This window comes from Mobula hypostoma, chromosome 1 (genome assembly GCF_963921235.1).
Source record: "Mobula hypostoma chromosome 1, sMobHyp1.1, whole genome shotgun sequence".
Taxonomy (NCBI): Eukaryota; Metazoa; Chordata; class Chondrichthyes; order Myliobatiformes; family Myliobatidae; genus Mobula; species Mobula hypostoma.
In genome coordinates, this window is record NC_086097.1 from 143587398 (window position 1) to 143602021 (window position 14624).

Here is a 14624-nt window from a genome sequence, read left to right on the forward strand (position 1 = left end):
ATCTATTCTTGTTCTGTCCACACGCTCAAAAGTACTTTCTGAAATAGATGAGCAAACCACTCAGTTTTAAGTTGGGTTGGGCAGTGCGCTGAAAATAAATCAAATCAGGCTTTTTGGTCTACAGATATACATTTCTGCCCTGATACATACTCAAAATATCTTCCTGGATCAGGTGGCATCACTTTCCCTTTTAAGTCAAGAATTCATGACCAGTTTCACCTCAAGACTTGACAACAAAATACAGTCAATGTCATCAGCATAGTACTGAGAGAGTGTCGTCAGTATAGAGCTGAGGGGATACTGCTCGTCAGGACAGTGGAAGTGAATTTAACTTTATATCTAATTTACAGTAAATCTAATCCAGGATAGTGATTTTAATTACTTTTATTCTTTTAGTGAGCATGAAGGGAAGTAAAACAGTTGTCCTAAAACTTGTTCCATGTTGGTAGTATGAAACTTGATATGTATATGTAGTGCTGACTCCTCAAAATCTACTGGAAGGGTAAGAAAACCAGTGACAATGTCTTCTCCCAGTGGACTTCAGCAGCATTGAGACCCAAGTTACTCTCAGTCCACTCTTTTGGGTAGGTCAGATGATTTACATGCCCACCACCAGACTGTTGAAAAGACATTCTGTTCCTAGCTTAGTCACAGAGGAGAATGCCAGGTAGACCAGGAAAAAAATTCCAAGAATGTGCTCAAATCTTTAATATAGTGTAACATTCCCACTGGCTCCTGGAGTATTTTGGCACTGAACTAGTCAAAGTGGAGACGGCATTTGGGATGGTACTGAGAATCTCAGGGCTATGCATTAGGACCACACAGACTCCCTGAGTTTGCACTGAATGGAGCAGGCCACCTCATGATCACCCACCCATCTCAGCAGAGACCTCCGGCCACTTCTGTGGAAGAGCCCACAGTTCTTGTGTTGGTCTCGCTGAACACCACAGAACTGGAGTGCAAGCAAGTCATCCTCAGTCCTGATAGCCAGCCTAGGAAGAAGAAATGTAGAAGTGCAAGTGTATATATTCTGCCTCTGAAGTTGTGGTTCCATTGACACCACTAAGCAGTGTGTTTGGTGCCACTTATAATGTCTCCTTCACGAAGTTATAATATACAGGTGGGTTCTGACTCTTAATGTCTTCTAGTCATAGAACTGTAATTGATCACGAAGATATGTAGGAAACTGTTACACTCTCACCACCCTCTGAGTGAAGACATTTCTCCCCATGTTCCCCTTAAACTTTTCATCTTTCGCCCTTAACCCATGACCTGTAGTTGTAGTCCCACCCAACCTCAGAACACATGGGTTTCTTCTTTAGTTTGCTTTCTACAACTGCTCCAAGTCTGCTAACGCATCATACATCACATATTTACGTATATAAGAGAAACGTATCGTTTTGAATTGATAAAGAGTGTGCTCTTCTTGGCAGCGGCAATAGGGAACTCAACAACTGGGTAATGCCTGACCCGAGTCTAGCCAGGAATCGAGTCACCATTCTGTGTACCTGTTCCCTGAAACAGTTCTTTCCAGTTCTGTCCCTGTTTCCTAGTAGGATTAATTCTGGCTGAATTACTTGAGCTTTGATACCAATATCTTTTATGATGATCCATGTCTGGCGAAAAGTGAAGCATTTTATGAAATGTTTTAATACTCTGAGACAGTGGTAACATCTAGATTATAGTTGCATTTCCATCATATTGGGCTTTCTACATGTTTGTAATGTGTTCCCTTATTTTTATGATGGTTGTGTTGGTGGTTTTTCATCAGTTTGCAAAAAAAAAGTGCATCTGTGATTGATTTCTTCATATTTGTAGCAAGGCGCAATCTTGGGTGACAGTGGCTAGTTGCAAGATATTTTAATAGCTGGCCTAGATGTTGTAGGCGATGTGAGTTTTCCGACGTGGAAGGACATTGATGTTATATGTTCTTAGAGTCTTGCAATGTACTCTCAATTTGCCTGAGGTTGTTGACCGAAAAGCTGTTTCGTTTTCAGTCTGTGCTGATGCATCCTGACCTGCTGCAGTTCGCAGAACGTACAGCTATGCCTTTAGCTTTCAAGCATCTGCAGTATTTTGCTTTTAGGTTGTTAATGGGTAAGGCTGGAGTAGGAGCCATGTTTCAATAGGTGCTTTTTATGTCAGAGAAATGTATACAATATACATCCTGAAATTCTTTTTCTTCGTAAACGTCCACGAAAACAGAGGAGTGCCCCAAAGAATGAAATAGTTAAAAATTTAGAACCCTAAAGCCCCCTTAGCTCCCCGTCCCATGCACAAGCAGCAGCAAGGAATGAGCTGCCCTACCACCCCCACCAGCAAAAAAGCATCAGCACCCTCCACCGAGCACTCCACCGAGCAGCAAAGCGGCAATAAAGACACAGACTTGCAGTACCCCCAAAGACTACTTGTGTATTTTGTGTTGTGCATTTATTAAGTGTATTATGGTAACTAGTTACATTAATTGGGGGACGTGGTAGAAGCAAAGGGAATAAATTATGTATCCATGCTTATTTCATGGCAGTTTGTAGCTTGGGACCACGCAGGTCATATCTTTGCCGACCGCTGAGATAACGCTCAATTGTATGTTTGCAAATTGCTAATAAAGGACTCTGGAGCAATCATGGCAGTTGTAGCCATTTCAAACAAGTATACCAACTTTGTGGGGTCACACGCTGGGGGAAGTTGTATTGATTTCAGATCAATTTGGATCAATTTTGCCACTACAGCTGGTACATAAAGTGCTTTTTTGGGGTGGGGGGAACCATACTTCTTTCATGTGGCATTGACAATTCCTTCAGTTTTATTTTTCTTGGCATACTTGATTTGTTTAATATCCAAAGCTGACTTGTTTCTCTTGTCTTTATTTAAGGTGTTCTACGTACCGTAGGTCATACTGATTCACACTACTTTAATCCCCCCCCACCCCCCCCCGCCCCTGAGCATCTTCTTCTTGCTTTATTACGTTTTTGTACTTTGCTCCGCAGAAGGATATTGTGCTCCCCAATGGGATGGCATCCTTTGCTGGCCCGAAGGACCACCAGGCAAATTGGTTCCAATGCAGTGTCCGGATTACATATACGATTTCAACCACCAAGGTAGGATCTACTAGTGTCCAGCTGACAAATTCCTCCAGAATGCGGTATTTGAATTTACATTTATTAGAATGTATCAGAGAGGACATGAAGAAAGAAAGATTGCTTTCATTGTCAGTTTGAATAATATGCTGTATTCTTGAAAGAAATGGACCAGGGATGACATAAATTTGCTTGCAAAACTTCCGGAGAATAAGCCTCGCAACGCACATCAGATTCTGGGGAAGCTCAGCAGGCCAGGCAGCATCTATGGAAGAGTGCAAAGTCGATGTTTAGGGCCAAGACCCTTCGGTGATCACTGAAGGGTCTTGGCCCAAAACGTTGACTGTACTCTTTTCCGTTGATGCTGCCTGGCCTGCTGAATTCCAGCAGCATTTGGTTGTGTTGCTTGGTTTTCCAGCATTTGCAGATTTTCTCTCGTTTGAGAGAGTAAGCCTTGGTGTTTTCTTCATAGATGGTAAATAATTAGCTCCTCATACTCTTGGTCCTCATGCCCATTGTACTAGGAGGGTTTAAACCTCATTCTGCATTTTAATCTCGTTCCTACTAATTAGTTTAGTTTCAGGATTTCTCCCGTGTGGCTCTGAGATTTTTCTCCTGTCTACGTAAAACCATAAGAGTCTCACAGCCTCACTTTGCATTTTTATTACCAATCAAAGAAATTTAATGAAAGATGAATGCAACCAGTGATAGAATATGCATAGATATCATTCCATGTAGCTCAGTGGAAGGAAAGCAATATTTTGGCTGATTAATGTTTGATATGAGTGTGGGAAAACAGGATGAATTATCTCTCACCTGTTGTTATGACCACGAAGCTTGAGCCCCGCATCCAAGCTGGAAATTTAGTCTGGGACTCTGCCAGAGTCTATAACAATTATAGCTTTCCCAGCAGGCTCAGGATACATACTGAGTCTGTAAATTAGTAACTTGACTCTGAAAAGTCTAAACCTCACTGCTCTTTGTGTCTACTATCCCAAACAGTTATTAAAAGCCTGCTTTTCCTTTAATAAATTTCAAATGTTGCTTTTTTTAATCTAACTGGCTCACATTTGTGACTATAATGTGAATGATTTTATTATTGGGCTTAAGATCAAATCCATCTCCCGCAGAGTTAAGGAATCACACTTGTAGTTTACTCATCTGCTTTTGGCTGTAAGATTGCCGGTGCCACCTGTGTTAAATTTTGCCCCCACCCCCCCTTTCACCGGGAGTTGATTATGGAGGTGGATGAAGAGACACAGGTACCTTTGTTACTTACTCACTTTGTGAAATTTGCCAGGCCATGCTTACCGGCAGTGCAACATCAATGGGAGCTGGAAGCTTGCAGTAAACAACAATCGAACATGGGCGAATTACACAGAGTGTTCAAGGCACCTTCCAATTGTGAACCAGAGCGCAGAAGAGGTGATGTACACTAAATCATTCTTATTCTGATATCATTCTGAGCACGTGGCTTTCAGAATATTGGAAGGCTCTGATCAACTACCAGTAGCATTCACAATTTCAATGAGGTGAACAACCTCAAAGTCTTTTAGTGAAGAGAACGTCAGCCAGGATGCTGAGAAATCTTCTTGTGCTCTGAATAATTAGATCACCAAACAGCAGCACTGGAGCAGGAATACGTCACCTGAGTTTTTAAGCATGCTTCATCATTATTAAGACTGTGGCCAACCTTTTACCTTAACTTTACATTCCCATATTATTTCCAAATCCATCGCTAGGATATGGTACAAGGATTACTTCTGTAACAAACCTGTTAATGATCTACATCAATAGCTGAGATGAAGGGATTGGGTGAAGTGAAAGGGGAAACAGAATGTGGGGTCTGGGGTCTGTGTAGGAAGAACTGGCAGGATAGGGACATGGGTGAAAGAAAAAATGGAAGATTATGGACTGTGTAGGAGGGAAGGGACAGATTGATTGTGGAGTAGAATTAAAGGTCTGCACAACATCATTGGCCACAACATCTGTATTGTTCTATGTTCTATGAAATCAGTAAATTCAGTGTTTATTGTATTAGTTTATAGACTTGCCCAAGTGGAAACACAGGGAAATGTTCCTCTCACTTGCATTGGCAGTGAACAGATATGTAGCTGTGGGAATGGGGAGGAGAAAAAAAAGATTAACGTCCAGGAGCACCAGACTGTCATGGCGGATTGAAAAGTCGACATTCATTTGGTGGAACAAATTTTCAAGTACTTTATAAAAGACAAACTTCGTCAAAGTTTGTGTTGTGTCGTTAATGATTAGTGTGATTTTATATATGTCCCAAGGTCATATCAGAATTATAACTTTGAAGACAGTCCATCACTACTCCCTGCTCCTCCCCTGCCCTCCACACACATTCCACTCATAGCATGAGCTGTCAGTTGTTCCATTATTGAGCAGTGTTATGGTGCTGAACGAAGCTCTCTTCGAGTGTCTCGAGGCCACTGTGAACCAGAATTTGTGACATCTCATTACATTCTGCAAACAGAGTCTAGTATGCGCTGTGAAGTTTGGCATTGTAAACCTGGGAGTCCATATATAGACCAGTATATCTGGATGTCTAGAATAAACTGAAGTAAGGAGAAAAAGATTGAGTATCGCATTAATATAACACTGAAGTGGAGTGTTTTGTTGCTGCAAAACTCGAGTGTTAATCATTTTATGAACATAAAATAGCTTCATGTTGCATCAATTGTGATTAGTACAAATGTACACCCATCCCTTGATAGAGCTCTAAATATCAAGACAGTTCTTCAGTACTAGCTGCCAAGAACATTCCCTGCACAGCATGAATTGTCAGTCATTCAGTTCCTATGCATCAGTTGTTCTGCTGATAGGAGCCCTGTATGTTTATGTCTTGTGGTGAATGTTAACCAGTCAGTGACACATCATTACTTTATTTCAGGATATCTTTTATCGTCTGTACCTCATATACACAGTGGGCTACTCTGTCTCATTTGGCTCGTTGACTGTGGCTGTTATTATACTGGGCTACTTCAGGTAAAGAATGTTGTCTGGTTATTTTGAAAATCCTGTAATTAGCAGAAGGATTTCTTTCTCATTGAAGGTCAAATTGGTGACAGGGTAAATGGAACTGGTTTTACATGGGCATAACTTAGCAATATTCTGTGTCCTGTTATCAGTGTTCTGTTGTTACACCCATTTAAAAAAAATTCTAAGTTATAGTCAGTTGAAGAGACAAACCAAAGGAACTTTCAGCAGGGTAATAAATTAAGAATTAACACTATATTAAATAGAAACAGAAGATGACCAGGTGAGGCCTGAAATACGTTTGTAGATTGGGGGACCACTTTGTCAGTGCCTTTGCTTCGATTGCCACAAAAAGCAGGATTTCCTGATGGCAACCAACTTCCCATTCCTATTCTGGCACATCAGTCCATAGCCTCCTGTACTGCCACGATGAAGCCACGCTCAGTTTGGGGGAGCAACCTCCTATTCCGACTGGGTAGCCTCCAATCTGATGGCATGAGCATCAATTTTTCTAACGTCTGTTAATTTCTTCCATCTCCCCCTTCTCTCTTTATCCATTCCCCATTCTGGTTTCCTGTTCACCCTTTCTCTTCTTACTTGCCCATCACCTTCATCTGATGCCCCTCTTCCTTTCATGGTCCACTGTCCTCTCCTATTAGATTCCTTCTTCTTCAGCCCTTTACCTCTTCCACCTATCACTTCCTCAATTCTTACTTCATTTCCCCCTCCCCCAGCTTCCTGCCTTTTCCCTTATCTGTTTTCACCTATCATCTTCCAGCTTCTTCCTCTCCCCACCTTCTTATCTTCTTCCTTCTTCCTTTCTATTCTTGATGAAGGGTCTCAGCCTGAAACATCAAATGTTTATTCCTCTCCACAGGCGCTGCCTGATTTGCTGAGTTCCTCCAGCATTTTGTGTATGTTGCTCATGATTTCCAGCTTCCACAGAATTTCTTGTGTGTAGATGACCACACAACCTGTCATGACTACTTTACTATTTAATAAGATCATGGTTGAGTTTGTTAACTCATTGCTAATTGCACCAAAGACATTTTCTTTAATTCTTACAATGTTGAAAGACTTATTGAACTCTGTGTTGAATATATGTTGCAACAGCATCTACGTAGTTCTCTTAGATCTAAAATGTCAAAGATTCATTCCACTTGTGGTGGAAAAAGTTCTTTCTTTCTTTCTTTTTTCATGGCTAATGCTGGGTTTAGAGACAGTGACAACTATTTCTAGGCTATATGGTCAGGGGAAACATCATCCCTCAATCTATCCTATTAAACCCCTTAAGAAGACACAAGCAATTCTGCAGATGCTACAAATCTTGATCAACACGCACAAAATTCTGGAGGAACTCAGCAGGTCAGTCTGCATCAATGGAGGGAATGTGCAGTTGACATTTCAGACTGAAGGAATGAAGGATCCCAGCCTGAAATGTTGATTACTCATTTCCCTCCATAGATGCTGGCTGCCCACTGCATCACTTAAGAATTTTATGTTTCAAAGAGATTGCCATTCATTTTTTTGAAACTTAAAGGAATGTGGCTGAATGTTTTGCCTCTCTTCACAGAATAATTGACATTCAAGGAATCTTTGTTGCACTTCCTTTGTTGCAGATGTATCTGTTCAAAAGGAAGAGAGACCAGACTGTGCACAATATTGCAGGCTCTGCCTCACCAGGGCATATTTACTTTTGCACTTAAATTCTCTTACCATAAAGACCTATATAGTGTTTGCTCTAAATCCTTACTCTACCTGCAGTTTAGCTTTCAGTGATCCATGTACAGAGAAGTCCAGATTTGTCTGTACACCAGCACATTTCAACCTTAATCCTGAATTGAAACTTGCTGGAACTGTGCGCTGGAGGCCAGATACCTTATTAATGTACCTATTTGAATTGGTGTAGGTCACTCACAAAGTTCATGCTCACAAACTTACGAACAGGAATTTGGGCCCAGGTCAATGTTACCTGAGCCTCCCACTATCTGGTGCATGACATTGTGGCTCAATTTTTGTGAAGAGGCCTCACTTGTTGAAGTTAGCTGGTACTGATTGATGCCTTGTCTAACATGGTACAAGCACATTCACTGTCCGCACACACATGGCATTAACAGTGCTTTGTATAGGTGCAGCATGAATATGCTTTACCAAGGTTCCTCAGATATAACGAGATCTATTTCTGCTTTTGATTTATTTTTGTCCATCCATGATTTGTTTACATGAACCCTTTATTCCCTTTTTTTTTCCATCTTCTGTGAATTTAAAACTTTTTTTTGCCCCTCTCACTTTTGTTGACAGTTGCCTCTATTGAAACCTGTTAACCATAGTTTTAGATAAGTGAAGTGGATATGGCAAGTAGAATGTACTGTGAAAAATGTGAGGTCATCTATAAGGTAGTGAAATGGTGGTGTTTCTTTTAAATAGCAAAAGATTGACAGGTGTTAGTGTTCGGAGGGACTTTGCACAGGAATCACTTTGTAGGTTCAACAAGCAATTAGGAAGGCAAGTGTTAGGTTGAGTTTTATCACAAGAGAATTGGTATAGAAAGGTGAAGACACCTTGCTCCTGGTAAGACTATATCTACAAGGTCTCTCTACTGAAGTGTAATAAATTTGTAATGGAGAAGGGTGGTGAAAGTACACAGGATTGTTTTCTGGGATGACAATTTGTTGCTAAAATGGCAATTAATTAGACCACATCTGTACTCTCTTGAGTTTGGAAGCATGGGAGGTAAACTTATTGAAATATACAAACAATTTTAAGGAGATTGACAGCAGAGATGCAGAACTGATAATCACCGTAGCTGTAATGTCTAGAGCCAGAACTCAGAGTCACTAAATAGAGGTGGCCCATTTATAATTTCTTCGTCGAGGTTGAGGTGAATCTTTAGAAGTCATGGACCAAGAGGATTGTGAAAGCTGGTTTATTGAATACAATCAATAAAGAAATTAATAGATTTTTAGATATTAGCGAACCAAAGGATGTGGAGTTATTTCAGAAAAGTGGCACAGAGATAATAGGCCACCATAGTCATATTGAATAGAGAAGTAGACATGAGGAAGCAAACGATGGTTCTGTCTCACATCTCCTTACCTAATCTTTTAAGATTACAAGTATACTAATACTTGCACGTTGAGTATGCATTTTCAACCTTGTATAAGAGTAAGACAACATTTTCTAAGAAAGTTATAACAGTATACTGAATTCATCTCTTTTTTTTGCAATGAAAATGCAAGCAAATGCACTTCATCCCACAACCAAATAATTCTGAATTGGTAGTCATCAACATGATTGATATCCTTCAGTTAACTTCAGGACTTTGGATCCGGAAGCGTGGATTCAGTTTGCTACATTTTTGCCTTGGGAATTAAATTGAGTCCATTCATAGGAACATAGAAACATAGAAAACCTACAGCACAATATAGGCCCCTTGGCCCACAAAGCTGTGCCGAGCATGTCCTTACCTTAGAAATTACCTGGGCTCCGCACTAAACCCAGCAAATCCTCCATCATGTGGGTGGATTATTTTGTGGGGGAAAGGTTAGCATCTACTGTCCAAAATGCCTGACCACTGCATTTTCTTATAAACACAAGATATTCTGCCGATTCTGGAAATTTTAATGATTAACCTGGTTAGACCACACTTGGAATGTTGTGTTCAGTTCTGGTCACCTCTATTGGAAAGTAAAACATAGAAAACCTACAGCACAATACAGGCCCTTTACCCCACAATGCTGTGCCGAACATGTACCTACTTCAGAAATTACCTGGGGTTACCTATAGCCCTCAATTTTTCTAAGCTCCATGTACCTATCCAGGAGCCTCTAAAGAAACCCTATTGTGTCCGCCTCCACCTCCGTCAGCGGCAGCCCATTCCACGCACTCAGGAGTAACACTTGAAGAGTGTTGAGGAGTTTTGTGACGTCCTAGTTCTGTGAACCAAAATCCATATCAAAAAAACTCCTTTACATAGAAGGAAAAAGAAGAGTAATGTTGAGACATTTTTAAAATAAGATGAAATATTTTTACTTGATTTTGCAGTGAGTGTGACAAGGGATGTTTTTGTTTGGGATCTAGAGTGTATACATTTCACACTGACCATTATGTGTAACTATTCCCTCACAGACGCCTTCACTGTACCAGGAACTACATCCACATCCATCTCTTTGTGTCTTTCATGCTCCGAGCAATCAGTACCTTTGTGAAGGACGCAGTGCTGTACTCAAAGACAGCTTTCTTAGATATGGAAGGGGTTGACTGGGCGAGCCTGAAATCTATAACTGAATCTCCTCCATCTCAGGACAAGTCTGAGTATGTAAGTGCTGCCTTTTTCTGCGAGCAATTTCTTAAATTATACACAGTTAGATACCACTAATTCTTTATTCACTCCCAATGCTATTTTTCACTGGCAGTTCTCATTCCTTCCTTGGAGTAGCCATAATGCTCACAGCTGTCTCCCCGTGCTAGTCACAAAGTCATGTTAAAAAGTTAATAATCTTCTCTAAAACTACTAAATATTTTGACAAGGTTCAATCATTGATGGGTATTAGAGGAAGGCTTGTGGATTTAATATGTCACCAAAATCAATTTTAAAATTTACCATTATTGACAAAGAATTCAAATTCAATAAAACAAAAACATGGAAGGAAGGGGTTAATGCCAGTGACGATGACCACTAAGATGTCAGACAGCTTGCACCTTTTGGGGAAGGAAATCTTCCATCTCCCTTCTGTGATCCTTGGTTATCCTCTGCAATTACTTTACCAGTCATTTCATTGTATTGAAGGTTTTCATCACACCTCCAAGAGGGAAAAGTCCAAGTATGAACCAGTTGCTGTGGTAACTAGGGATAACCCATAAATGCTAGCATATTTTAATACTAAATGGCAAGTAGCAAATTCTTGAGGTGAGATTTTCAATTGGAACCAGAGAGAATTTTGCAAACTGGTCACGTATACAGGACACAGACATCCAAATGTATTCCAGTTTGCATTGAACAGGTGGAGGAGACTTTCACCTTGTAGGGATCATTTTGAAACAACCCAACATCTTTATCAATCTAAGCAGCCATAAAGTGTTTTACAACCAGTCCACTGTACATTAATTCTCCAATTTACATTACCAAAGTTTGTCCTGGTCAATCACTTCCATGTCTGAGAGTTAGAATTCCACTGCATCACTTGCCCAATCACATATAGTAATTATTGCTCATTATTGATTATTTTTTTCATGAAACAGCAATAGAAAATGTGGAATGTGAGGATAAAGATTAGGATTGAGAATGAGTATATTTAAGTAATGTTGGTGATCCTGAATTATTAAAAGTGGGAAGTGTGTGAGAACTGAAGAGAATCGTGCATGTACATGTTTATCCCTAATTTTTCATCCTAACACATCACTGTAATTTCTATCAGCATTTTAGAGCAATAGCTAGCTGTTCCCTGCTGATAGATTTCTCCTTACTCTCCTCCAGATTGGATGCAAGGTGGCTGTCATCATTTTCCTTTACTTTCTGGCTACTAATTACTACTGGATTCTGGTCGAAGGCCTTTATCTCCATAGCCTCATCTTCATGACATTTTTTTCTGATAAGAAGTATCTCTGGGGCTTCACCTTAATTGGCTGGGGTAAGGTATCATTTTAAACAAACTTCATTCTCCACTGTTTGCTCTCTTCCCCCGTCTCCCCTGACTCTCTGTCTCCCTTCCTCCCCACTCCTCCATCTATTAATTTGTTGTCTGAATGGTTTCATCTGTTTACAATTAGACAGTGTCCAAGTACATTTTAAGCATTCCTTAATAGACAGACATTCTCAACATGTGGTTTTCTCCATACCTTGGTGTAGATGTCTGAACAATACGAAAGAAATCCATCCCTTAGATAACCACTTACCTGAAAAAAACACTCAGGAAATATTTTTATCATATCCAAGGTATTAGATGAGTGACAGAAAAGCTGTGTCACTGGTCTAGGATCCCCAATAAATATGAATGTGAGATACAGAACAGATAGAAACTGCATCCTCTGCATTGACAGTGGAGTTATTAACCTGTCAAATCATCATTACTAAAGTGCTACGTGTGTGGGAGGGCATGCCATACACATGAGGGAGTTAGTAAGGTAACTATGACACAGGAGGAGGCCCATCAACTCCAAGCTGACTCCCAGCAGCTCAAACACATGTACCATTGACTCTGATCTCTTTATTTCCCTGAACCACCACATTGCATTACCAAATTCTGTGCTGGAATGAAGTCTGAGGCTCTGCAACAGGACTCGAGCCTCAGCACTTCTGTTAGAGTGATATAATTAATGAGTAACAGATGAAACAAAAAAAAAGGAAACAGAAGGTAATGTCTTGCTCAGAATTTCTGTTTCATTAATTTTTTTGGTTGCTTTTAATCCGTAGGGGTCCCTGGTGTGTTTGTCGCAGCATGGACAAGTGTGAGGGCAACTCTGGCAGATACACAGTACGTATGGAGGCCTTACCACCTTGGGTAGCGATTTTCTGTGGCAAGTTTGTATATATAAAATAGAGCGCAAGCAGAAATGACGTAAGGTAACTCGTGCAGTCCTTCAACTTGCTCAGTAAGACTACTTCTAATTACTTTTCCCAATTCAGCATCACATCTTGAATTTAGGAGCAGGCTATCTAAACCTTCATCAACTGAATAATGGTTAATTTGAATATCACTTCCATTTAATTGCTTTTAGTGTTTGACAAAAATCTGTCAATCTCACTCCTCAATTGATCTATTATCAGCCTTTTGAAGGAAAATATTCTTGATTATACTTGACGATATTTTTAATGAAAAATTGGCCTTGTAATGCACTCATAAATGGTTTGGACTTGAATTTAAAATTCATGAGATTAAAGAATTAGGATTTTTAATATTGCCAAAAAATGCAGATCGATTTAAGATTGCAAATCTTCCTGATATCAGGAAAGGATCAGTAAGGAATATAGGAAAGCAAGCAGGATAAAAACGACTGTAAAAGCTTCTGTAGATTAGATTAGATTATGAGGATACGCAGTCCTCTTTTATTGTCATTTAGTAATTTAGATATGTGAAAATGAAAAGGTTAGAAAACATTAAAATGAGTCTCTTAAAGACTGAGACTAAAGAAATTATATTGAGGAAAAAGGAACCAGTAAAGACATTAAATCTTCATGAAAGAAGATGCAGAAGGCCTGCCAGAAGTAGCAGAAACAATAGGCATAGAGTGAATGAGGAGCTGGATAAAAGTAACATTATTTAAAAAGAAACATTAATGAAAAACTAATGGGAGTGATAGTCAGTAAAATCCCATCATCTTGTAGCATGAGCCTAATGATTTGCAAGATTTGGCTCTGGAGATAAGGAGTGCACTGGTTGTCATCTTCTAAATTTCCAAGGGGCCTCGAACTCTTCATGCTATTAGGAATATATTGGATCATGCAGCCCAGCTATTTACAATCTATGTCACTGATTTGATAAGGGGATTTTGTGTAATAAATTTGAGTTTACAGAGCTAAACAGGATGATACTGTGAATCATGAGATCAAGACTAACCAGCATTGACTGTACTAGTGGCACCTTCATCCCTGAAGTTCTAAAGAACTTTTATGCATGCTTCGAGGCATGCATGAATGACTCTAGAAAGTCAACCCCAGAAAGGCTGTGGGATACAGGCCGAGTACTCAGGGAGTTCACACCGGGGATGGACATCTTCAAAACCTCCCTCATCCAGGATGCTTATCCTGCGTGTTTCAAATCAGCCACCACTATCCCCATACCAAAGAGCTCTACACTTTCAGAACCAAATAACCGCTGCATGGCGGCACTGATGCCAATCATCATGAAGTGCTTTGATTGGCTGGTAATGGCACACCAGAAACTACATTCCTGTCACACTGGGCACTGGCCACTGGCCAATACGCTTACCGACAGAGCCGGATACCGTAGCATTTGGCACCTGGCCTTGACACGCCTAGAAAACAAGGACATGATGTCAGAATGCTGTTTCTGGATTTCATTTGGGCATTCAACACTGTTGTCCCACAGACCTTGGTGAGCAAACTCCTACTCCCCAATCTAAATACACCACAGTGCAGCTGGGTGTTGGACTTCCTAACCAATGGAGCTCAGGTAGTCAGGATACACAACTGCAACTCCCTCCCCATCATCCGCAACACTGGTTCCCCCCCAGGGCTGCTTGCTAAACCTGTTGCTCACATATGACTGTGTGGCCAAGCACTTGAGTAATGGCACTGTCAAGTTTGCTGATGATAAGACCGTGCTGGGGCTCATCACCAACAACGATGAGACGCCCTACAGAGAGGAGGTGGATGAGCTCGAGACCTGGCGCCAGGCAAATAACCTGTTCCTCAATGTCAGCGAGGCAAAGTTCAAGTTCAATTTATTGTCATTCGACCGTACACATCTATCCCTCCAAACAAAACAACATTCTTCCGGACCAAGGTACACAACTCAGTACATATAACTCACGTACACAGCACATAAGGTAGATTAACTAATGATAAGGTGCATTTACAGCACAAGT

The 14624-nt window shown here is 40.5% G+C and overlaps 1 protein-coding gene across 5 annotated transcripts in view; it reads left to right on the forward strand.

Annotated features, from left to right (window-relative positions):
• Positions 1-14624, forward strand: part of LOC134342325 (parathyroid hormone/parathyroid hormone-related peptide receptor-like) — a 91890-nt gene that overhangs the window by 64054 nt on the left and 13212 nt on the right. For all 5 annotated transcript variants that reach the window (XM_063040319.1, XM_063040328.1, XM_063040348.1 and 2 more), the window contains 6 exons: positions 2988-3098; positions 4378-4502; positions 5992-6086; positions 10206-10395; positions 11554-11707; positions 12490-12550. In XM_063040319.1, the coding sequence (XP_062896389.1) occupies positions 2988-3098; positions 4378-4502; positions 5992-6086; positions 10206-10395; positions 11554-11707; positions 12490-12550 (736 nt within the window). The remainder of the gene's footprint in view (positions 1-2987; positions 3099-4377; positions 4503-5991; positions 6087-10205; positions 10396-11553; positions 11708-12489; positions 12551-14624) is intronic.